This window comes from Passer domesticus, chromosome 31, assembly GCF_036417665.1.
Source record: "Passer domesticus isolate bPasDom1 chromosome 31, bPasDom1.hap1, whole genome shotgun sequence".
In the NCBI taxonomy this organism is placed as follows: domain Eukaryota; kingdom Metazoa; phylum Chordata; class Aves; order Passeriformes; family Passeridae; genus Passer; species Passer domesticus.
The window spans coordinates 3,316,249-3,340,057 of NC_087504.1; the positions used below are offsets into that span (position 1 = coordinate 3,316,249).

Consider the following 23,809-nt stretch of genomic DNA (forward strand, 5'->3'; position numbering starts at 1 on the left):
GTGGGATGTGTTAGCTGAAAATCAAAAGATCCAGGTGTTTCTCCAGCATGGAGAGTGAAGTTCTCCCTGTTTATCCATCAAGGGTAAAACCACCTCAAAAACCAAAATTTTGCAGGGCTAGAATTCTTGTGGATGAAAGAAGTTTCTCTAGAGAGTTCCATGTGGAACTCTCCTCCCATCTCTTCAAGCTCTTTCTGAGGTTTCCCACCAGGAATTCATCCTTTGGTGTTAGTTTGGGGGGCTTTTTTTGGGATTTATTCCAGGATCCAATAGAAGAGCAGCTCTCCAAGGTGAAACCAAGCAGCTAAAAACTGTCATTGTTGTTTTCTGGGATGAACTTGGGGATGAAAGCTCAAATTCTACCTCTTTTATCCCTCTCTGTTATGCTGGACAGGGAAATCCTGAGGATCAGGAGGGATTTGGTGTCAGTGGGATCCAGGTACGCCTTTCCATGGATTCACAGAGACCTGGAGCACTTTCACAAGCACTGAATTTATTGAAACATCTCTGTTTTGTGACTTTTAACCCTAAAAACCTCAACCTCCACCATCCCTCCTCAATTTATCATGACATCACTTGGGGAGCCACTTCTCAAAACCCCATAAAATCCCCAGGACAATGGGAAAAGGGGATTTTGGGGTTCCTCAGGCTGGCAGTGGCTGCTGTCCCTGTCACAGGGTGGCCTCAGGGACCAGGACCTTGCGGGTCAGGTGCTCCAGGTGCGCCGTCTCTGACGTGTCCAGCTCGATGTTGTACTTAGCCAGGATTTTGAGGATGGGCCGCAGCTTCAGCCACCACTGCTCCTTGGGGATGCGGTGCCTGAGGGGACAGGAACAGGCTGGGGACATCCCCGGGGAGAGATCCCAGGCTTTGTCCCGCTTTCCTGGGGTGGGACGGGGAGGGACACGCACTCAAAATCCGTCTGCTGGCGCAGCTCGGCGATGGGCTGGAACACCAGGCTGCGCTTGCGCATCCCCAGCAGGCACGCCGAGTCCGCCGTGTTGGCAAAGATCCGGCCTGGGAGGAACACAGGAACGTTTGGGAACCTCCTGAAGGTGAGTTGGGAACACCTGGGATCCTCCAGGGACATGGGAGGGAACGTTTGGGAATCTTCAGGGATGGGAGAACACCCGGGACGGGAAGTTGGGGATGTTTGGGATCCTCCTGGAGCAGGGGTTGGGAATGTTTGGGATGCTCCAGGAGGGGAAAACCCATGGGAGGGTAGGTTGGGAAAGTTTGGGACCTTCCAGAAACATGGGATGAATGGGTTATGAATGTTTAGGATCATCCAGGAGTGGGGAACATCCACCAGAATCTGCAGGAGGGGCCTTTTGGGAATGGTTTGGGAATGTAGGGTCACTCTGGGGTCCCTTTGAGATCCTCCATCCAGCAACACCCACCATGCCGGGAGCACTCCTTGATCTTCCCGGTGATCCAGGCCACGGCCTTGGCGCCCATCTTGGTGCCGAAATTACGGTCAAAGGGGGTGGGGCTGCCTCCCTGCCCCAGGAGAATCCAGGATGAGCCAGTGAAATCCCTCAAATCCTGATCCCGTTCCCGGGAAATCCCCTGAACACCGATCCTGTTCCTGGGGGAATTCCCAAACCCTCACCCCATTCCCACCTGCTGCATGTGCCCCAGGATGTTTTTCCGGCAGTCAAAAATTCCTTTGCCCTCCTCGGAGTAGAGGTTGTAGATGAAATCTGTGGTGTAGTTCTCATTGCAGCGCTCATTCCTACAGCAGGGACAGGATCAGGCCCAAATCCCACAATTTACCCCATCCCGAACAATTCCACTGATCCCAAACAGCAGCACCACGATGAGACCCCAAATCTTCCATCCCTAACCTATGACCACAGTGAGAGCCCAGTTGCCCTGATCCCAAAGCCAATCCCCACGAGGGTGACACGAGGTCCCCCCCAAAGCCAGGGCCCACCTGAGCACAAGCCCTCTCTTCACCGTGGTCTTCATCTTCTCTATCAGGTGGTCCACGTTGGCCTGCAGGGTCAGGAATGGGGGTGGGAGTGGGGTCAGGAATGGAAACCTACTCATTCCACACCACCCTGTTGACACGGGGAACAGGGGACAGGACTGTCCCCACCTGCAGGTCACGGCTGCTGAAGGGCTCCTCGAAGATGTAGGCGGCATCGGCGCCGGCCGCCAGCCCAGCCATGGTGGCCAGGTAGCCACAGAAGCCACCCATGGTCTCGATGATGAACACACGGCGCTTGGTGCCTGCAGCTGACTGCTTGATCAGGTCACACGTCTGCAGTGGGGGATTTGGGGTCAGGAAAAGGGGTTTAGGGTCAGGGGATTTGTGATGCCCACTGCAGACTGCTTGATCAGGTCATGTGTCTGCAATAGGGGATTTGGGGTCAGGAAAAGGGGTTTAAGGTCAGGGGAGTTGGGGGATTTCCATCGGGGTCTCAGAGTGGTGGGAGATAGTGCTTTGGGATCAGGGGAATTTGGGACTTGCACTGGGATATCACTGTGGTGATGGTGTTTGGCATCAGGAGGGATACAGGATTTGGGTTCTCACTGTGGTGGTGTTTGGGACGAGGGGGACTTTGGGGAGGTATCTGGGGTCTCACAGTGGTGATGGTGTTTGGGGTGAGGGGGACTTTGGGGAGGTATCTGGGCTCTCACGGTGGTGATGGTGTTTGGGGTGAGGGGGACTTTGGGGAGGTATCTGGGGTCTCACAGTGGTGATGGTGTTTGGGGTGAGGGGGACTTTGGGGAGGTATCTGGGGTCTCACTGGTGATGGTGTTTGGGGTGAGGGGGACTTTGGGGAGGTATCTGGGCTCTCACGGTGGTGATGGTGTTTGGGGTGAGGGGGACTTTGGGGAGGTATCTGGGCTCTCACGGTGGTGATGGTGGTTGGGGTGAGGGGGACTTTGGGGAGGTATCTGGGCTCTCACGGTGGTGATGGTGTTGAGGGCGGTGTCGGCGCCGATGCTGAAGTCGGAGCCAGGGACGTTGTTGGAGACGGTGGCGGGCACAATGCACAGGGGGATGCAGAGCTCCTCGAAGCGTGCCCGGCCCTCCACCAGCTCCAGGCCACCTGTGAATGCCTGAGGGACAGTGGGGACATCAGGGGACAATGCAGAGAGGAGAGGAACAGTAGGGATACTGACCACACCCTGACCAGACCTGGCCCTCCAGCAGCTCCAGGCCGCCTGTGAATGCGTGGGGGTTAGCAGGGGGACACTGACCCCACCCTGACCACGCCCCAGCCATGCTCTGACCACACCCCACTGACCTCAAAGCCACCGATGATGACAAGACCATGAATCCCAAATTTGCTGATGTTGGCACTGATCTCCTCAAAATATTTCTTGGGCAAAGTCCTGGGAAGGGGAAGCTCCTCTGGATGAGCCTGACCAGAGGGAGACCCCAGAGGGACCCCAAATGACCCCACATGGAGCAGGGAGTCACCTCTTGGTGCCCAGTTTGGATCCTCCCAGCCCTGTCCAGCTGCCCACAGTATTCCAGCCGATCTCCTCCACCTGGGGGGTGAAACAGGGGTTTAATGGGGTGGGAGAAGGATCTGGGGTCACACTGGCTCCCCTCAGCCCTATCAGTGACATTGGGGTCACACGATGTCCCCACAGCCCTCTCAGGAGGTCACACAATGTGCCCTGGCTTGGGGACAGCAGCAGATCACACCCACAGCAGGGCTGGGGTTTGGACAGGGATTAAACACCCCCATCCTGAGGAATTCCTGAGGAATCTCCATCTCTGCAGGGCTACAACTGCTCCTTCCCAGGCCCTTTTCTTGCACCCTTTTCCCACAGGGATCTCCCCATCCCAAAATCCAACCCCTCAAATCTATACTGCACTTCCCAAACTTTTCCTAGCCTATTTTTCCACTGGGACCTCCCCATTCCAAAACCCAACCCTTCAAATCTGTCTCCAGTCCCTCAAACCCATCCTACAGTTCCCAACCCCTTTTCCCTATAGGAGTCTCACCATCTCAAAATGCAGCCCTTCAAATCCGTCATGCCCTGGCCACCCCTTTATTCCATAGGGATCTCCCCATCCCAACTCCTTTCCCCCACAGGACCCTCACCATCCCGAATGCCAGCCCCTCAAACCCATTCCCCTGTAGGAATCTCCCCATCCCTGCCCCTTTCGTGCCCCTTTTCCCACCCCATTCCCCTCTGGACCCTCACCATGCCAAAGGCCAGCCCCTCAAAGCCGTCGTGCACCGCGAGCATCCGGTGGCCGTGGATGAGGCCGATCCTCACGGTCGCGCGCACGGCCGCGTTCATCCCCGCCGCCGGAGCGCCCACGTTCAGCACGGCCACCGTGTACCCGCTCTGGGGACGGGGACATGGGGCTTGGGGTAACCTGGGATGGAATTGGGGTGTCCCGCATCGGGCCCCTCCCCGTGCCCTCCCCAGTGCCCCCTACCTTGGTGGCAGGCGGGCGGATGTGAGCCAGCAGCTTGTAGACGTTCCAGTTGTTCTGAAAGCTCCTAAAAATCGGGGAAGTTGGGGTTTTGAGACGTTTGGAGGACATTGGGGTTGCAGGGATAGGGACATGGAGGTGCCACCCACCGGCCCCGCAGCTTCACCGCGTCCTCGAAGCGTCCCTCGTTCATGGCTGTGGTGACGTCCTTGGTCTGGGGGCACAGAGGGGAATTGGGGTGGGATCTGTCCCTGGGGTGGGATTGGCGTGTCCTGGGGTGGGATCAGGGTGTCCTGGGTAGGATTGGAGTGTTTTGGATGGGATTGGGGTGGAATGGGGTGTCCTGGGGTGGGGTCCTCCCTGGGGCAGGCTTGGGGACACTCCCTGGAGGGTTTGGGGACATCTCAGCTGTGGGAACCATCTCTGGACTGGGTCTGGGGCCACTGCCAGCGTCCCCCCATCCCCACTCACCACCTGGACACACTCCATGAGGGGCAGGCGCACGGCCTGGTTGCCGGACAGACTGACCACGCAGGCTGGGGTGTCCGGTGTCCCCTCCAGCAGAGCCATCACGGCCTCCACACCCATCCTGCTGGCCTGAGGGGACAGGGGGGGTGTCACCTCCCAAGGGGGGGTGTCAGTCACCTCCAGGTCCCCTCATTTGGGACCAGGGTGAGGAAGGAGGTGCCCACCAGGATGCGGTCGAAGGCTGAGGGAGTCCCCCCACGCTGGACGTGGCCCAGGATGGTCACCCTGGTGTCGTACCCCAGACGTTTCACCACCAGCTGCGGGGACACAGGAGAGCTCTGTGACTGGCCCCAAAAAGGGAGAGGACAAAGGGGGTTGTCCCCCAGTCCCTACTCACGGTTTTGATGTCGTCTGAGGTGATGGCCTTGCCGTGCTTGTCGATGGCACCCTCGGCCACAATGATGATGTTGAGCCTGGAGCCGCCGTCACGGGTCTGGGGGATCACGGGGTGGCAACAGGGATGGGGACAGGGGGAGATCACCCATCCATCCACCCATCCATCCATCCATGCATCATCCATCCATCATCCATCCATCCATCATCCATCCATCATCCATCCATCATCCATCCATCCATCCATCCATCCATCATCCATCCACCCATCCATCCATCCATCATCCATCCATCATCCATCCATCCATCATCCATCCATCCATCCATCCATCCATCATCCATCCATCCATCCATCCATCCATCCTTCCATCCCTGTGTCCATCTCTCCCTCCCTCCCTGCCTCTATCCACCCTTGTGTCCATCCCTCCCACCTCTGCCAGCCTCCTGCACAGGTGCTCTTCCCAGTCGTCCTCGGGGGGTGACTCGGGGATGAAAACCCAATCGGCGCCGCAGGCCAGGGCTGTGATCAGTGCCAGGTACCTGAAATGGGGCCAAAACCTGCTTTTGAGCCACTTCCCTCAGTTTTTGGGGTGACAAGAACCTGTGCCACCAGGACGTACCCGCAGTGCCGCCCCATCACCTCCAGCACAAAAGTCCTCTGGTGGCTGCGGGGACAAGAAAGCGTCACCCACCCGGAATGGGAACACCAGGGGGTTGGGGACAACGAGGATGTCCTTGTCACCTCTGCGCCGTGGTGGTGATGGCGTCCACAATCTCTATGATGCGGTGCAGCGCCGAGTCGGTGCCGATGGTCATGTCGGTGCCACAGAAGTCGTTGTCGATAGAGCCCACCATGCCCACGATGTTCAGGTGGCTTGAGCGTTGCGCCTCCTCTGCCGTGATGCCACCTGGGGAGGGGGTGGGCAGGAGGGGGACGCCGTCCCCAGGTGGTCACTCAGGGGGTAGGAGGTGTCAAAGGGTTTGTTTGGGGGAAAACACAGCTTTGGGTGAGAAAACCCCTTTTTTATTTTTTTGTAGGACGCCTTGATTTTGGAACCAAAGCTCTTTTGGAATCACAAACCTTCCCACACTCTCCTTTCCTGATGTGGGACCCCCAAAATGTCCCCTTAGAGGGAAGCAGTGCCACAAATCTCTGTTTTGGGGGAAAACCCCAAAATTTTGAGTGCCACATCCTGATTTTTTTAACCACAACCTCTTTTCCCTCTGTGTCCCCCCCTTAAAACATCTTCAACAGTGCTCTAAACCTCCATAATTAGAGGAAAAATCCAATTTTTGAGTTTCACATCCTGATTTAAAACTAAACCTTTCCACACCCCTTGTTCTCTCTGTGTCCCCCCTCCAAAATGTCCCCTTGGGGAGCAAAGGTGTCCTAAGCCTCCATCATTAGGGAAGAACCCCACATTTTGTGTGCGAAAACCCAAATTTTTCTGTGCTTTTTGAATCCAAACCTTTCTCTTTTGACCTCAACCCTTTCCCTCTGCCCCCCTCCCTCTCCCTCACCCCAGGGTGGTTTCAGGGCTCCCCCAGTGTCCCCCCCCCCATACCAGTTTTGAGCAGCTCTGCCAGGAGCCCGCCCCACTCGGCGCGGAAGGTGTCGGCGCCGGTGAGGCTGCCGTCGCCGCCAATCACGCACAGGTTGGTGATGCCGCGCTTGACCAAGTTCCGCGCGGCGCGGAGCCGCCCCTCGCGCGTGCGGAAATCCTGGCAGCGCGCGCTGCCGATCACCGTGCCGCCCTGGGGACAGCGGGGCGTGGCTGGCCTGGGGGCTGGCTGTCCATCCCTGTGTCCGGCCACCCCGCTGTCCATCCACCCATCCGTCCCATCCCCATGTCCGTCCCTGTGTCCATCACCCCACCCATCCGTCCCATCCACATGTCCACCCCTCTGTCCACCCAACCCATCCGTCCCATCCCCATGTTCGTCCCTGTGTCTATCCATCCATCCCATCCCATCCCATTCCATCTCATCCCCATGTCCATCCCTGTGTCCCGCCACCCCTCTGTCCACCCAACCCATCCGTCCCATCCCCGTGTCCATCCCTGTGTCTATCCATCCATCCCATCCCATCCCACCCCATCCCACCCCATCCCACCCCATCCCATCCCACCCCATCCCACCCCATCCCATCCCATCCCATCCCATCCATCCCATCCCATCATCTCCATGTCCGTCCCTGTGTCCGTCCCCATGTGTTGTCCTTGTGTCCACCCCTCCCTCCCCCCATCCCAGCTCTGCTTTTGGGTTATTTTCTGCTGAGCGCAGGCTCAGACTGGAACCAGTGAGGGACAAACTGGGACCAGTGAGGAGCACACCCAGTGCTCCCCCAGCCCAGGAGGGGATCCCCCAGTGTCCCCCTGTCCATGTGTCCCCCTGTCCATGTCCCTCACCAGCTGCAACATCATGGACACGCTTTCCCACGTGGCCTCCTTGATGTGGTCACCACCGTCCACCAGCCCCTGGTAGCCCTGGGGGGGACAGAGCGGACAGTGGTTCAGTGACACCTTTTCCCAAATTTTCCAGTGGGGCTGTGGAATGTCGGGACTGGGGCCGACACTGACCTCGCACACGAAGAACACCTTGGCGCCGGTGTACATCCCCACGCGCACCACGGCGCGCACGGCCGCGTTCATCCCTGCGGGGCACCGCGCTCGTTCCGTCACCCCCCGGTGACACCCCCAGCGCCAAGTCCCTGTCACCTCCCTGCGGCTGCCACCCCCCGGCGGACACCCCCAATCCGTCCCCCCCGTGCCCCCCCGTGTCCCCCCTCGCAGCTGCCACCGCCTGGGTTATTTTTGCCCTGGTGACCTTTGGTGGCAGCGCCTGACACGGGTGACAAACACGGGGGGGGGGGGAGGGGACGTTATGGGGGGGCCCCCGTGGCCTGGCACCCCCCCCCATGTCCATCCACCCCCCCCATCCTTGGGACCCCCGGAAAAATCCCAAATTTGGGGAGGAATCCTTGGAATTTTGAGCAACCCCGATTATTTTGGCTTGGTGCCAAAGTGTCGCCGGTGTCAGCTTGGAGTCCCCTGCCCGAATTTTGTCACCGTTGTTCCCCCCTGCCATCGCAAAACTCCCCCCAAGCTCCACCCGACCCCATAACCCCCCCAAGGTCATTCCCAGAACCTCAATCCAGGGAAAAGCCTGAAGGTTGTGGGATCAAAGTCCTGGTTTTTACCTCCAAATGAGCGGTTTTAGGGACTTGGGGAGGATTTTTAGGGATTTGGGGGGAATTTTAGGGGGGGATTTGGGGCAGGGGTTTTTGGGATCCCAGGGATTTCGGGAAACCAGGGGATCTGGGGAGTTTTGGCGGGAGGAGGGAGAAATTCGGGGGTTTTGGGGAGGATTTCTAGGGATTTTGGGTGGGGTTTGGATCTCGGGGGTTTTGGGGTGCTCTTACCCTGCGCGTCCCCCCCGGAGGTGAGGACGGCGATGGCTTTGCCGACCCCCAGGGTCTCGGCGTGCTGGGGTCCCGCGGGGCTCGGGGGCATTTTCCTGCCTGGAAAAAATCGGGAAATTCGGGCAAATCCCAAGGCGGGACGGGCGGCTCTGTCCCTCCGGGTGGCGCTGCCAGCGCAGAGTGGCACCACCGGGGACGGAGACACTGGGACAACCCCGCTGCCACCGCCGGGACACTCCCGCCCGGGGGGGCGCGGGGGGACTCCTTACTGGGAGTCCTCCTTACTGGTCCCACTCTCTATTTCCTACTGGGGCCAGGCTGGCCTTAGCGGTCCCAGTCTCTCCTTACTGGTCCCAGTTTGTCTTTATTGGACCCAGTACATGCTCTCTCTGGAAGCTGCTCTGTCCTTCTTACTGGTCCCAGTCTCTGGTCCTTACTTGTGCCAGGCTGTCCTTAGTGGTCTCCGTCTGTCCTTACTGGTCCCAGTTTGTTTTCCCTGTGGGAGCTGCCCTGCTCTCCTTAATGATCCCAGTCCCCAGTCTGTCCTCACTGGTCCCAGTCCCTGCTCCCAGTGCGAGCTGCTGTGGCCTCCTTACTGGTTCCAGTTTGTCTTTACTGGTCCCAGTCTGCATTCCCTGTGGTTACTGAGCAGCCCTCCCTACTGGTGCCAGCTTGTTCTTACTGGTTCCAATCTCTAGTCCCAGTGGGAGCTGCTCTGCACTCCCTACTGGTGCCAGTTTGTCCTTACTGGTGCCGCTCTGTCCTTACTGGTTCCAGTCTGGATTCCCTGTTCATCCCAGTCTCTGTTCCCTGTGGTTGCTGATCTGCCCATCTTACTGGTGCCAGTTTATCCTCCTTACTGGTCCCAGTCCATCCTTACCAGCCCCTGTCTGTGTTCCCTGTGGGACTTGCTCTGCACTCCTCACTGGTTCCAGACTGCTTTCCTTACTGGTCCCAGTGCGCATTCCCTGCCTCTCCCAGTTCCAGCTGACTGCCGGCCCCAGTGCGGGGGCGTTACTGGTGCCAGTCCAGGGATGTTACTGGTGCCAGTCCAGGGATGTTATTGGTGCCAGTCCCCGTTCCCTGCCGGTGCCTCTGCCGGTCCCGGTCCGGGGGCGTTACTGGTGCCAGTCCCTGTTCCCGGCTGATTCCAGTACCTCTCCCTGACCGGTTCCAGTTCATGGCCGGTCCCGGTCCGGGGGCGTTACCGGTCCGGGTCGCTGTTCCCGGTGGGATCTGCTCTGCTCTCCTTACTGCTCCCAGCCCCCGTTCCCCGCCGCTGCCTCTCCCGGTCCCGTTCAGTGCCGGTGCCGGTCCGCGGGCGTTAGCGGTGCCCCCCGGGGCCGTTACCGGCGCCGGTCCCCTCTGCCCCCGGAGCACTGACCTGCGGAGCGCCGCCGGCCCGGCCCGGGCGGGAGGAAGGCCAGGAGGAGGAGGAGGAGGAGCGCGGCCAAGGAGAGCGCGGCCGGGGCCACGAACCGGGACAGCGCCGGGGCCGCCGGGACCGCCGCCATGGCCCGGGGACAGCGCCACCATGGCCCGGGGACACGGGCTGGGAGCCGGGATTGGGGCGGGGAGCTGTAATGGGATCGGACGGGATCGGCTGTAACGGGATCGGCTGTAATGGGATCGGGGTAATGGGATGGGAGTAATGGGATCGGGGTAATGGGATGGGAGTAATGGGATCCGACAGGATCGGCTGGAATGGGATCGGACTGGATCGGTTGTAATGGGATCGGGGTAATGGGATCGGCTGGAATGGGATCGGGGTAATGGGATGGGAGTAATGGGATCCGACAGGATCGGCTGGAATGGGATCGGGGTAATGGGATCGGCTGGAATGGGATCGGCTGTAATGGGATCGGGGTAATGGGATCTGACAGGATCGGCTGTAATGGGATCGGGGTAATGGGATGGGAGTAATGGGATCGGGGTAATGGGATCGGGGTAATGGGATCCGACAGGATCGGCTGGAATGGGATCGGACTGGATCGGCTGTAATGGGATCGGGGTAATGGGATCGGACTGGATCGGCTGTAATGGGATCGGGGTAATGGGATGGGAGTAATGGGATCCGACAGGATCGGCTGGAATGGGATCGGACTGGATCGGCTGGAATGGGATGGGAGTAATGGGATCGGCTGGAATGGGATCGGTTGTAATGGGATCGGGGTAATGGGATGGGAGTAATGGGATCGGGGTAATGGGATGGGAGTAATGGGATCCGACAGGATCGGCTGTAATGGGATCGGGGTAATGGGATGGGAGTAATGGGATCGGCTGTGACTGGATCAGCTGTAATGGGATCGGCTGCAGAGACTGGCTGTTACGGGATTGACTGTAATGACATCAGCTGTAATGGGATTGGCTGTAGGGTCCAGCTATCGTGGATTGACTGCAATGGGATCGATTCTAATGGGATCGGCTGTAACAGGACTGACCACAGGGAGAAACTGGAATGGGATCGGCTGTGATGGGCTGGGCTGCGAGGGGATGGGCTGTGGTGGGATACTCACACACAGAGCGACCCCCTGTAGGATGACATCCTCACAGGGAGATGCTCTGTGGGGTACCACCCCCATATAGGGCCACAGCCCCCAGAGAGTGACCCCCAGCACAGAGTGACCCCCCGAAGAGTGACCCCCCAACACAGAGTGACCTCTGGAGGGTCGCATTCCCACAGAGTGACCCCTGGAGGGTCGCATTCCCACAGAGTGACCCCTGGAGGGTCGCACCCCCCGTCCGGGGCGACCCGCCCCCTCTGGCTGCCCCCCTGGACCTCCAGGCCGCCAGGGGGCGCGCTCTTCTGCCAGCAGCGCGCCGCTCGCTCCCCTGCCCTGGTGCCACTTCCGGCGGCGCCTCACCTCCTCCGCTCACTTCCGCCGCCGCCACCTACTCCTCGCTGCCGCCGCGGAGCCCGGGAGAACCGCGCGCGCTTGGGACGCTTCCGGTTGCACTTCCGCTTCCGGCGCGGCCGCCGTGCCGGCTGAGGGCAGCGCAGCGGCGGCGGCGGTTCCGGGCCCTGCTCCGCTCCCGCGCCGCGCTGCTCCCCGCTGCCCTCACGGCGGACTCCGCCGGGCCTTTCCCCGTGCCCGGTCCTGCCGCTGCCCTGGGCCGAGGCGGCGGCGCTGCCCCCCATGAGGATGGAGGCCCGGGAGGCGGCGCGGGCCCGGCCCGGCCCGGCCTTCAAGGGCTTCGGCGGCGAGAGCAAGGTGCGGAGCGGGGGCGCGGGGCCGGCCGCTCCCGGGGCCTTCCCTCACGGAAGCACCGCGGGATGGGGCGGGAAGCGGAGCTGGGAATAGCCGGGACAGTTCCCCCATCCCGGGCTGCTCCTGCAGCCGCGCTTCCTCTGGGGAAACTCAGCCTGGGAACCCCGCAAGTCAAATCCCAAACCGGGTTTTTGGGTTCTCCCGGTTCCCCGCGTGGAAATTCCGCCGGGAATGGGGAGCCCGAGTGTGGCACCCAGCCCGGGCCCGGAGCCGCGAATTTTTCCAGCAGTTTTTGGGTTCTTGCTGCTCCATAAATTCTGCCCGTGAAGTCTGGAAGTTGTGGCCTTTAGAAGCGGGGAATTTGGGGAATTTTGGGAGCTGTGATCATTAGGAATTGCGAACCTTAGGAATCGTGAATTTGGAGAGTTATTAATTTTAGCAATTGTGGATTTTGGGAATTGTGAAGTCCTGCCACCGTTCCCAGCCAGCCCTGGGACACACCCTTCCCTTTTCTCTGTAATTTTCCTGGATCCTTCCCTGGCATTTTCCCACTTCTAAGCAAAACATTGGAGTTTTTCCTAATCTTTTTTTTTTTTTTTTCCAGTTTTTCCTCCCCAAACTCAGCAGCTTCTCCTGCCCTGCTGGGAACTCCTCCTGCTCCCTCAGCTACGCCCCAGGTGAGTTTTCCCTTTGGGATTTGGGGCTGTTTTCCCTAAAACAACCCTTGGAGAAGGGGAAATTTGGGGTTTTCTGGCAACTCCCGGTGCTTTTCCCCTCAGAAATTCCTGAAAGATTCCTGGGAGCCAACGGGCAGTGGAGGAGCTCCAAGCCCCGGGGCAGCCGAGGCTCCTTCCTGGAGACCCGGAAAAATTCCAGGTGGGTGCAGCAGGTCGTGGATTTCCAGGCTTGAGCTGATATTTTGCAGCTATTTCGTTGATATTTTAGTTAATATTTGGGGTTTATTTGGGATTTTGGAGATTTGTGATTTGATTTTTTTGGGGGGCGGGGGTTGGAGAGTCTTGGGAATTTTTTTGGGGATTTAATTAGTTTGGGGGTTTTTTTTGGGTGATTTTTTTGGTGGGTTTAATTTGGAGTTTTGGTTATTTGGGGAAAGATTTTCGAGAATTTTTTGGTGGGTTTGGGATTCTTGGTGTTTTTTCTGTTTTATTTGGGGTTTTGGTGGGAGGAGATTTGGGGGCTTTCATTGGGGGGGTTTGGGCTTTTTTTTTTTTTTTATTTGGGGGATTTTTGAGCTTTTGGAATTTGTGGGACATTTCATTTCACCTCTTGTGATTTTACTCGCGGTTTTAAACCAATTCCCGGGATTTACATCAACCCTGCTGTGTGTTTCCCTCCTTCCAGCAGCAATTCCAGCACTTTTGGGGGAAAATCCGCCCTCCACGGAGCCTCCTTCCCCCTGAAGCCGGCCCCGAGCCCCTCCTGGAGCCGCCGCAGCCCCAAGAAGGCCCCGCGGCGCTTCCTGAGCGCGGCCGAGGAGGTCAGGGGCTGGGAATGCCCCGGGAACCCCGGGAATCCCGGGGTGTGGGGTGTCCAGGGAGGGCTGGGAATGCCCAGGGAACCCCGGGAATCCCGGGGTGTGGGGTGTCCAGGCAGAGCTGGGAATGCCCAGGGAATCCAGGGAAATCCCAGGGGTTTGTGGGATTGGAGTGTTCAGGAAGAGCTGGGAATGGGGAAATCTGAGAAATCCCGGGGGTTTGTGGGGTTGGGGTGTCCAGGGAGGGCTGGGAATGGGATTGGGGGAATCCACGGAAATCCTGGGGGTTTGTGGGCTTGGGGTGTCCAGGCAGAGCTGGGGGCTGGGAATGGGGAAATCCTGAGAAATCCCAGGGATTTTTTGGGCTTGGGGTGTTCCTGCAGAGCTGGGGGCGCGTCCGGGGTTAAACACCAAATTCCTGGGGTTTTCCAGCCCTAAATCCCAATTTCTTGGGGGGTTTTCCCAGCATTGCGTTTTTGGGATTGCACCAGGCCCCTGAATTTGGGGGAATCCCTGGGCATGAGTGAGTTCCAGGGTTTTGAGAGGAGTTTTTTCCGTGCTCTTTCCCCACAGACAGTGCGGGAGGAGGAGCGGGAGATTTACCGGCAGCTGCTGCAGATGGTGACTGGGAAGAGATTCTCCAGCTGCAAACCCTCCCCAGTGCTCCCCTTCCACCTGTGAGTCAGGAGCATCCCAAAAAATCCCTAAAAACCTGCCCCACATCCCGAAGAACCTCAAAATCCCAGCTTGAATCCCAAAGAATCCCAAAAAACCCTCTCCAAATCACTGAAAATCACCAAAGAACCCTGCCCAAATCCCAAAGAACCCTTCCCAGATCTCAAACCTCTCCAGAAACTCTTCCCTAATCCCAAAAAATTCCAAAACCTCTCCCCAAATCCCATATCTCCAATCTTTTCCCAGGAGTTTCCCTAACTGGCTTTGGTGTTTTGGTTTTTTTTTGCAGCTCCCGCTGTCCCCGTTCCGGCCCCTCCCTGCCCCAGGAGGCTCCCAGGGATGATCCCGAGGCACTGGAAATTCACAAAATTCCAGGTCCTGTTCCACATTCCCCAGAGCCGCCCCAGAATTCCCAAAATCCCCCCCTAGGCCCCTCTCCAGGCTTTCCTGGGGGGTTCCAGCCCCGGAATTCCACGGCCCCACAGCAGCGGGAGGAGGAGCCGGGAGCCGAGGCGCAGAGTGAAGGTAAAGATTCCTGAGAATTCCAGGAAAATAACCCCAAAAACCCCCCAAAAATACCAAAATCTCAAATAAAACAAAACCACAAATAAAACCCAAAAGTATCTGAAATGGGTTTAAAAAAAAATAATAAATTCCCCAAAGGAAATACTTCCAAAAATCCCAAATCCCTAAAATCCCAAACAAAATGAAAACCAAATCCCAAATAACCCCAAACCCTGGGAACAGGATTTAAATTCCGTGGCCAATATGGAGGTTTTATTCAGGATTGGGAAGTATTTGGGGTGGGAATCAAGGGGAGCAGAAACCCAGGAATTTTTCCCATTTTTAGGGTCAGATTCCGTCATTTTGCTCAAGGTCAAGGATTCCAGGACTCCAGCTCCAAGGTGAGGGGTGGGAAATGAGGGAATTTTGCGGGGATTTTGGGGATTTTTAGGGACACAGGGAGGTGACAGTGAAGAGGGACAGGGTGAGAATTTGGGAAATGAGGGAATTCTGGGGAAATTCCAGGATTTTTGGTCACTTCCAACCCTCCTTTCTCCTTCTTTCCAGCCTCCCCTTTTTCCAGGCCGAGCTGTGGATCAAAGAGCTGTGAGTTAATATTCCCTGCTGGCTTTTCCTGGGATTTTTTTTGGGTGGAAAAACCAAAATCCTGATTTTTTAAAATTAATTTGTCCATTGAAATTCTGCTTTCTCTAGGACCAGTGTCTATGATTCCCGAGCCAGAGAGAGGTGGAGGCAAATAGAGGAGCAGAAAGCTCTGGCCCTGCAGCTCCAGAGCCAGGTAAGAATTACATGAAAAAACACTCTGGACTGGGACAACTGGGGGAAAAAAAGTTGAAAAGCAGGAAAAATCAACCTTTTTTTAGGCCTTCATTCTTCCCAATCCTGGGATAAACAGCAAGGAAAGGATGAATGTCGTCCCAGATTGGAAATTATGGAAAATTTTTGCACTGGGAGGGTGGTCAGGGCTTGGAAAAGGAGTCAGAGTCCATGGAAATGGGGAAAAAATGCAGGTGTAGCACTTGGGGACACAGTTGGGTGACTCTGGAAGGTTTTAGTTCCATGATCCTGGAGGTTTTTCCCAATTTCATTGCTCCTAAACCCTCCTTTTCCCTGATCCCCCATCTGCCCTTCCCACAGCATCTCCAGGAGCGGGAAGAAATGCAGATGTGGCACTTGGGGACAGGCTTGGGTGGCTCTGGAAGGGTTTAATTCCATGGTGCCGGAGGTTTTTCCCAGTTTCATTGATCCTAAATCCTGGAAACGGTGGAAGAAATGCAGATGTGGCACTTGGGGACAGGCTTGGGTGGCTCTGGAAGGGTTTAATTCCGTAATCCCGGAGGTTTTCCCCAGTTCCATGGTTGCTGATCCCTCCTTTTCCCCGACCCCGCTCCCGCAGCGCCTCCAGGAGCGGGAGCGCTCCGTGCAGGACTTGGTGGATCTGCACCTGCGCGTGCCCCTGGAGAAGGAGATCCCGGTGGCCGTGGGGCCCGAGGGGCCCGAGCGCGCCCGCCCCGGCCAGGCCGACGACGACTTCCCCGAGATCACCGAGGTGGGGCTGCCAGCCTGCAGGGCCAGGGCCAGGTGCCGTTCAGCTCAGGAGAGTCAGCTCAGAATTCCTGGGATTTAGGGGTTTGGGGTCAGTTCAGGAGAGTCAGCTCAGAATTCCTGGGATTTAGGGGTTTGGGGTCAGTTCAGGAGAGTCAGCTCAGAATTCCTGGGATTTAGGGGTTTGGGGTCAGTTCAGGAAAGTCAGCTCAGAATTCCTGGGATTTAGGGATTTGGGGTCAGCTCAGGAGAGTCAGCTCAGAATTCCTGGGATTTAGGGATTTGGGGTCAGCTCAGGAGAGTCAGCTCAGAATTCCTGGGATTTAGGGGTTTGGGGTCAGTTCAGGAGAGTCAGCTCAGAATTCCTGGGATTTAGGGGTTTGGGGTCAGTTCAGGAGAGTCAGCTCAGAATTCCTGGGATTTAGGGATTTGGGGTCAGTTCAGGAGAGTCAGCTCAGAATTCCTGGGGTTTAGGGGTTTGGGGTCAGCTCAGGAGAGTCAGCTCAGAATTCCTGGGGGTTTAGGGATTTGGGGTCAGTTCAGGAGAGTCAGCTCAGAATTCCTGGGGGTTTAGGGATTTGGGGTCAGTTCAGGAGAGTCAGCTCAGAATTCCTGGGGTTTAGGGATTTGGGGTCAGCTCAGGGGGTTCAGTTCAGGGAATTCCTGGGATTTAGGGATTTGGGGTCAGTTCAGGAAAGTCAGCTCAGAATTCCTGGGATTTAGGGGTTTCGGGTCAGTTCAGGAGAGTCAGCTCAGAATTCCTGGGATTTAGGGATTTGGGGTCAGCTCAGGAGAGTCAGCTCAGAATTCCTGGGATTTAGGGATTTGGGGTCAGTTCAGGAGAGTCAGCTCAGAATTCCTGGGATTTAGGGATTTGGGGTCAGCTCAGGAGAGTCAGCTCAGAATTCCTGGGATTTAGGGGTTTCGGGTCAGTTCAGGGGGTTCAGTTCAGGGAATTCCTGGGATTTAGGGATTTGGGGTCAGCTCAGGAGAGTCAGCTCAGAATTCCTGGCATTTAGGGGTTTGGGGTGAGCTCAGGAGAGTCAGCTCAGAATTCCTGGGGTTAGGGATTTCGGGTCAGTTCAGGAGAGTCAGCTCAGAATTCCTGGGGTTTAGGGATTTGGGGTCAGCTCAGGGGGTTCAGTTCAGGGAATTCCTGGGATTTAGGGATTTGGGGTCAGTTCAGGAAAGTCAGCTCAGAATTCCTGGGATTTAGGGGTTTCGGGTCAGTTCAGGAGAGTCAGCTCAGAATTCCTGGGATTTAGGGATTTGGGGTCAGCTCAGGAGAGTCAGCTCAGAATTCCTGGGATTTAGGGATTTGGGGTCAGCTCAGGAGAGTCAGCTCAGAATTCCTGGGATTTAGGGGTTTCGGGTCAGTTCAGGGGGTTCAGTTCAGGGAATTCCTGGGATTTAGGGATTTGGGGTCAGCTCAGGAGAGTCAGCTCAGAATTCCTGGCATTTAGGGGTTTGGGGTGAGCTCAGGAGAGTCAGCTCAGAATTCCTGGGGTTAGGGATTTCGGGTCAGTTCAGGAGAGTCAGCTCAGAATTCCTGGGGTTTAGGGGTTTGGGGTCAGTTCAGGAGAGTCAGCTCAGAATTCCTGGGATTTAGGGATTTGGGGTCAGCTCAGGGGATTCAGTTCAGGGAATTCCTGGGGTTTGGGCATGGAGACGGGGCCCCGCACCCTCCACCTCATGAATTTATGGCTCAAGGGACAAGAATCAGTTTGGTGTTAAACCCCTGCGGGTTTGGGGCCAGGAAAAGCAGGAATTCCACCTTGGGTAGAATTCAGTTCAGGGGGTTCAGTTCAGGGAATTTCTGGGATTTAGGAATTTAGAGCCAGTTCAGGGAATTTCTGGGATTTGGGCACAGGGATGGAGCCCTGACACTGGTGAGTGTATGGCTCAAGGGACAAGAATCAGTTTGGTGTTAAACCCTTGGGGGTTTGGGGCCAGGAAAAGCAGGAATTCCACTTCAGGTAGAATTCGGTTCAGGGGATTCCTGGGATTTAGGGATTTGGGGTCAGTTCAGGGGGTTCAGCTCAGGGAATTTCTGGGATTTGGGCACAGGGATGGAGCCCTGATACTGGTGAGTGTATGGCTCAAGGGACAAACAAGAATCAGTTTGGTGTTAAACCCCTGGGGGTTTGGGGCCAGGAAAAGCAGGAATTCCACGTGCCCTGCCTTGCCACAGGAAATGGAGAAGGAAATCAAGAGCCTGTTCCGAGGAGGGAACCAGGACGAGGTGCTGAGCGAGGCTTTCCGCCTGACCATCACCAGGAAGGACATCCAGACCCTCAACAACCTCAACTGGCTCAACGACGAGGTGAACACCCAAAAATTCCCCATTTCCCTCCCATCCCCAGCAGCTTGGAAGGGAAAAATGGAGGGATTGGGTGCTGGGAGGGGATCTGTGGGTTGGGATTCCACCTTGGAGTGATAAATCCCTGGAGGAAGCTCCGTAAAATAAAAATAATTTCATTTATGTGGGGAATTAATGATAGTGGAAAGATGGGATTGGTGTGAACAGGGGAAACAAGAAGTGAACTTTAAATATGGTCTTGAAGGCAAATTCCTGAATATCCTTGGGGTTTTTTTTCTGACATGTTTTATTACTATGGAGCTATTGCAAACCCCCCTGGGTTTTTTGAAGGTTTTAATGCAAATCCTCTTTTTGAGGGGTTTGTTCCTTAACTTTACACAGGACCACAAATCCAAACACCATCATAAAATAAATTAAAGTCTATTAAAAAAATCAAAAATCATGTCTGTTTTCCCTTTCTTTTCCCAGATCATCAATTTCTACATGAATCTGCTGATGGAGAGGAGCAAGGACAAGGATTTGCCTGCAGTTCATGCCTTCAACACCTTTTTCTTCACCAAATTAAAGACTGCAGGGTACCAAGCTGTGAAAAGATGGACAAAAAAAGTGGATATTTTCTCTGTGGATCTGCTCCTGGTGCCCATCCACCTGGGAGTGCACTGGTGCCTGGCTGTGAGTGCCTGAATTATCCCAAAAAAATCTTCAGTTTGGGATTTAGAGCCCAAATTTCCTTGGTTTGGGGTGATGCTGACGGGAAAAATTTGTGTTTGTGACTCAGATCCGAGTTGAAAGGGAAATACAAAGGTAGGAGCAGCTTTTTGTGGGGTTTTAAGTCCTTAAATTCAGCCTGGAGGTCATTTTAGGGAATTTATTCCCTTGGGAAGATCTGATTTCCCCATTCCCACCAGCTCCTGGTAAAACAGGATCTTTTTAAAGAGATTTAGGCCACAGATATTTCACTTTTCCCCTTCCTTTGTCCCCTGGCTCCTGGGATCCTGCAGGGATTTTCAGCTCCTTTAGCAAAAACCTCCTCAATTTATTAATTCCTGCTTGAATTGTTAATTAATTCCATGGAAAAGAGGTAATTTCCAGCACAAATGGGATGGGAATGGGGAGGGAAAACACTGAAAACCACCCAGATTGGGGCCTTGAGAGGTGAGGCAAAATTGTTGTAACACATGGGACGAATAGGAGGAATAATAATAATGATGATAATGATAATAATAATGGCTAATTTACACATTTAGGTATTAAAAACACAGCAGGAAATAGGGATTTTTTGGGGGGAAATCCTTCTGTGGTGTGAAATACCCTGCGGGTTTTTTGGGGTTTTTTTTTGCAAGAGAAGCATTCCTGATTTTTTTCCCATTTTAAGGAATTTTTCTCTGTGCAGGTCGTGGATTTCAGGAAAAAAACCATCACCTACTACGATTCCATGGGGGGGATCAACAGTGAGGCCTGCAGGATCCTGCTGTGAGTAAAATCCCTTCCCTGGGAAAATCCCACTCCTGCTTCCCCAGCCTTGGAAACACCAACTTTGCCCTTTTTTTAGGCTCTTTTGGGGTCATTTTTGGGCCCTTTTAGGGTCATTCTTACATCCCTTTAGTGTCATTTTTTGGGCTCCTTCAGGGTCATTTTTGCTCCCTTTTTCAGTCTCATTCTCCCCTTCCAGGACACGAAAAATTCCTTCTCTTTCCCTGGAATTCCCTCCCACAAATCCCAGGAATTCTCTCCCTGTTTTTTTTCCCCATGAAATTCAGCCTCTCCTGATCCAGTTTTAGATTTTTTTGGGGGGAGGGTTGATTTGTGAATCCCAACCCTGAATCCCTTTGGGAACAGCCAGACAGAGAAAAACCTCCGAATTGCCATTTTTCCATGAATTCCATCTTTTCCTGCTCCTTTTCCCACAGGCAGTACCTGAAACAGGAAAGTTTGGATAAGAAAAGGAAGGAATTCGACACCAATGGATGGGCCCTGCTGAGCAAGAAGAGCCAGGTTTGGACAGCCCAGAATTCCCAAAGAATTCAGCATTTCCTTGGATTCCCAGCCCTTTTTGGGCCCCTTTTCCCTCAGGGATTCCTGGGAAGAAAAGGAGGGAACAAATCCCAAACCTTGGGAGGGGAAATTCTCCACAGGGAAAGGGTTTGGGTGGGGTTTGGGCAAGGTGGGAATGCAAGAAATTCTGGAATTCCGGGACCTTCCCGGTTCTTCCAGCAGGAGCTTTCCCGAGAGTCCACTGGGATTTTGGGGTTTGCCTGGCCCTGGGCATTAGGGAATTTGGGATTTTGGGAATTTGGGGTGTTAATTCCCATTTCCCCAGGACATCCCACAGAAGATGAACAGGATTTTGGGGTTTTCCTGGCCCTGGGGGTGTGGGAATTTGGGAATTTGGGGTTTTGAGGTGTTAATTCCCATTTTCCCCAGGAGATCCCTCAGCAGATGAACGGGATTTGGGGTTTTCCTGGCCCTGGGGATTAGGGATTTTGGGGTTTTGGGGTGCTGATTCCCATGTTTCCCAGGAGATCCCGCAGCAGATGAACGGGATTTTGGGGTTTTCCTGGCCCTGGGCATTAGGGAATTTGGGAATTTGGGGTGCTGATTCCCCCTTTCCCCAGGAGATCCCGCAGCAGATGAACGGGATTTTGGTTTTTTCCTGGCCCTGGGGATGTGGCAATTTGGGATTTTGGGAATTTGGGGTGTTAATTCCCATTTCCCCAGGAGATCCCACAGCAGATGAATGGGATTTTGGGGTTTGCCTGGCCCTGGGGATGTGGCAATTTGGGGTTTTGGGGTGCTGATTCCCCCTTTCCCCAGGAGATCCCGCAGCAGATGAACGGCAGCGACTGCGGGATGTTCGCGTGCCGCTACGCCGAGTGCATCTCCAAGGACAAACCCATCAACTTCACCCAGGTACCCCTGGGGGGGCTGCAGCTCCCCATTCCCACCCTGCACACCCCCAGGCAGGAAAACCCCAGAATTCCAGCAGAATCTGGGGGAAATTCCAGCGTTTCTCACCCAATCCCAAGGAATTCCCGCTTGATTTCCCATTCCTGGCCCCCCGCTTAAGGGAATTGTCCCCAAATCCCTGGGAAAAGCTCCCAAGCCCCAGTGCCAGGGAAAATCCCAAATATTCCCCCAAAAATCTAGGCCAAATCCTCCATTCCACCCCAAAAATCCCATGGAATTCCTGAGTAATTCCCCATTCCCAACCCCACTTCCCTCCTCCAGCATTTTGAGATCCCAACACTCCCAAATTCCCTCTGGTCCCAGACCCCCAGGGCCGGGAAAAACCCAAATTCCCCAAAATCCCAACAAAATCCGGGATAAATTTCCACCATTTTTTGCCTAAACCCCAAGAAATTCCCAATTTTTTCCCCTAGTCCCACAACCCCAAAGCCCCAAATTTCCCACTTTTCCATTAATTTCCATGGGGAAAAAAGCCTGAATCTGTGCCCTGGCTGAGCAAAACCTGACCAAAATTCCCATTGTTCCCATTTTCCCCCGTAAAATTCCCAAAGCAACACATGCCCTACTTCCGGAAGAGGATGGCCTGGGAAATCCTGCACAGGAAGCTCCTCTGATGCCAGAAAAATCCTGAAATTCCACGGATTTGGATCAGAAGAATCCCAGGATTCTCCTGGGGATGCAGCCAAGGAACTCCGGGTCCTGCTCTTCCCAAAACCCCCCCCGATTTGGGGGGGAATAGAAAAGTTTGGAAGCACAGTTGGGATTTTTTGGAGTTTTTCCCTCTTTTTTGAGATTCCAGGATGGATTTTTCCCACTTTTCGGTCTGCTGGGATGGGGAAATTTGGGAATTTTGGGCTTTTTGGAGGTGGATTTCTGGGAAAAGGGCGGCGCCTCTGTGGATTTGGGTTGGGAAAATTCCGATTTGGGAATGGAGGGGGAAGGGTTTGGTTCTGGAGGGAATTTCTGGGGATCATTCCCATTTTTTCCACCTCATTCCCAAAGCTTGGGGATTTTATCCATGGAAGAACCTGGATTGGGATCCCTGGGAATAATTACTTCTTAAATCCCATTTTTCTTCCCCAATTCCTGCTTTTGGGTGTTTCTTCCAGGATTAAGCTTTGGAATGCCAGAATTCCTCTGGATTTACACCCAAACTTTGCTTTCCCAAGGGATAAATCCCAAAACCTGAGCAAAATCTGGTATTTTTGGAGAATTTTGGGGTATTTTCCCCTCCCTTTCAGGCTGCTTCATCCCAGCAGCTCCTGTTGCTTTTTCCAGTTGCTTTTCCCACTTTTTCCTGGAAATAAATCCTCCCAAATCCCAAGAACTGCAGAACCATGGGGAAAACCCCAAAATCCTGGAATTCCTTCAAGTTTTCCCAAAAAAAAAGCCAGGATTTATTTGGGGAACTTTGCCCACCACTTTCCCTGGATTAATTTATTCCCAAATTTTTTGGAGCTTCCCAAGCCTCTGGATTTCCTCTTCCTGGTGGAAAAGAAGATTTTTAAGAAGAAAAGTGGGGGAAAATCCCAAGTTTTTGTATTTTCCCTCTCCTGCAGGAGCTGGGAATTTTTTCTATTTTTCCCAAGCTGGGAGCTGAAGTTTTGTACTGAATTCCCAAATTTTTGGAGCCCTCTTTCCTGGTTTTTCCCAGCCCTTTGTGTCCCTTTGCATCCCAAAATCCCTCCCCTGTTTTATACCAGATTCATTTCCTACTTTTTTTTATCTTTTATTGAAATTAAAAGATCTGAAAAAAACAAACCAAACCTGCAATTGTAGAATTTTCCTGCTTTCTGTGCTAGATAAGAATGCATTTTAATTATGGGGTTATAAATATGAAATAGATTTAATTTTTTTTTTTTTGCCAACTCCTAATGTGCTACACGACGTTGTTGAGATGCATTGATTTATTTATCTTTGTACATTTATTTATTTATCTCTCTGTTCCTGCCCATGGTGGGAATCCCTGGAAAAGGGTTTGGGGTTGTTCATCCCGAAGAAATCAGGGAAAGTTCCCCAAAACCTGGGGAAAAATGCCCCATAATCCAGGGAGAATTACTCAAAACCCAGGGAAAATGACCCAAAATGTGGGGGAATGGCCCGAAATCCATCAGAAAATGACCCCAAATTCCCTGGGAACCCCCTCAAATCCCACCTGGAATTCCCTCCCCCCCTCCAGGTGACAAAGGTCCCTTCACACCCCTCCCCCCGCGCTGGATCCGCCGCTATTTTTACAAAAATTCCCAGAAAAAGACGGGATTTGGGATAAAAGCTCCCTTTGTAGGGCCGTGGTTGGGGTTGGCAGCGGCAGAGCTCAGCTCTCCTGGGAACCCCGGGATTCCAAAAACCCAAAAAACTCTGGGACACGGAGCCCCCGTGC

At 54.7% G+C, this 23,809-nt stretch overlaps 2 protein-coding genes and 1 long non-coding RNA gene across 9 annotated transcripts; 2 read left to right on the top strand and 1 right to left on the bottom strand.

Moving 5' to 3' along the window:
- Positions 1 to 473: 473 nt before the first annotated feature.
- Positions 474 to 11,606, bottom strand: PFKM (phosphofructokinase, muscle). Of its 4 annotated transcripts, none has more exons than XM_064400951.1 (23): positions 11,558 to 11,606; positions 8,694 to 8,792; positions 7,852 to 7,925; positions 7,681 to 7,758; positions 6,838 to 7,027; positions 6,015 to 6,180; positions 5,893 to 5,937; positions 5,704 to 5,812; positions 5,277 to 5,372; positions 5,104 to 5,196; positions 4,883 to 5,008; positions 4,561 to 4,625; positions 4,415 to 4,478; positions 4,174 to 4,320; positions 3,437 to 3,507; positions 3,261 to 3,348; positions 2,920 to 3,072; positions 2,102 to 2,266; positions 1,937 to 1,998; positions 1,624 to 1,735; positions 1,401 to 1,500; positions 912 to 1,017; positions 474 to 819 (listed from the first exon to the last, which is right to left on the bottom strand). In XM_064400951.1, exons 2-23 carry the CDS (start codon positions 8,782 to 8,784, stop codon positions 672 to 674), a joined length of 2,349 nt encoding a protein of 782 aa, XP_064257021.1. In that variant the 5' UTR covers positions 8,785 to 8,792; positions 11,558 to 11,606; the 3' UTR covers positions 474 to 671. The 4 variants fall into 4 exon arrangements, with proteins under 4 accessions (XP_064257021.1, XP_064257018.1, XP_064257020.1 ...); XM_064400948.1 differs by lacking the exon at positions 11,558 to 11,606 and adding an exon at positions 10,078 to 10,348; XM_064400950.1 differs by lacking the exon at positions 11,558 to 11,606 and adding an exon at positions 9,851 to 9,990.
- LOC135287734 (uncharacterized) lies at positions 5,614 to 6,709 on the top strand. Its single transcript, XR_010351278.1, has 3 exons — positions 5,614 to 5,808; positions 5,886 to 6,142; positions 6,311 to 6,709. It is a non-coding gene; the product is annotated as an uncharacterized LOC135287734 (long non-coding RNA).
- SENP1 (SUMO specific peptidase 1) lies at positions 11,560 to 23,195 on the top strand. 4 transcript variants are annotated; one of them, XM_064400955.1, is made up of 16 exons: positions 11,562 to 11,905; positions 12,507 to 12,579; positions 12,682 to 12,778; positions 13,265 to 13,400; positions 13,971 to 14,074; positions 14,362 to 14,597; positions 14,923 to 14,977; positions 15,144 to 15,182; positions 15,291 to 15,375; positions 15,994 to 16,146; positions 18,334 to 18,465; positions 18,931 to 19,134; positions 19,856 to 19,935; positions 20,373 to 20,457; positions 21,280 to 21,372; positions 21,981 to 23,195. In XM_064400955.1, exons 1-16 carry the CDS (start codon positions 11,831 to 11,833, stop codon positions 22,041 to 22,043), a joined length of 1,710 nt encoding a protein of 569 aa, XP_064257025.1. In that variant the 5' UTR covers positions 11,562 to 11,830; the 3' UTR covers positions 22,044 to 23,195. The 4 variants fall into 4 exon arrangements, with proteins under 4 accessions (XP_064257022.1, XP_064257023.1, XP_064257025.1 ...); XM_064400954.1 differs by having other exon boundaries at positions 11,563 to 11,905; positions 21,277 to 21,372; XM_064400952.1 differs by lacking the exons at positions 21,280 to 21,372; positions 21,981 to 23,195 and adding an exon at positions 20,982 to 21,267 and having other exon boundaries at positions 11,560 to 11,905.
- The last annotated feature ends 614 nt before the right edge of the window (positions 23,196 to 23,809 follow it).

What these genes read in the sequence shown, in the direction of transcription:
- PFKM (XM_064400948.1), bottom strand. Translation starts at nt 10,207, where the DNA reads ATGGCGGCGGTCCCGGCGGCCCCGGCGCTGTCCCGGTTCGTGGCCCCG. An exon ending in TCATGGAGTGTGTCCAGGTG is followed by an intron (nt 4,626 to 4,882) that starts GTGAGTGGGGAT and finishes CTGTGCCCCCAG; the next exon opens with ACCAAGGACGTCACCACAGC. An exon ending in TCCTGGGGCACATGCAGCAG is followed by an intron (nt 1,501 to 1,623) that starts GTGGGAATGGGG and finishes CTCCTGGGGCAG; the next exon opens with GGAGGCAGCCCCACCCCCTT.
- SENP1 (XM_064400952.1), top strand. Translation starts at nt 11,831, where the DNA reads ATGAGGATGGAGGCCCGGGAGGCGGCGCGGGCCCGGCCCGGCCCGGCC. An exon ending in TCCAGGACTCCAGCTCCAAG is followed by an intron (nt 14,978 to 15,143) that starts GTGAGGGGTGGG and finishes CCTTCTTTCCAG; the next exon opens with CCTCCCCTTTTTCCAGGCCG. An exon ending in GAGCTGTGGATCAAAGAGCT is followed by an intron (nt 15,183 to 15,290) that starts GTGAGTTAATAT and finishes TGCTTTCTCTAG; the next exon opens with GACCAGTGTCTATGATTCCC.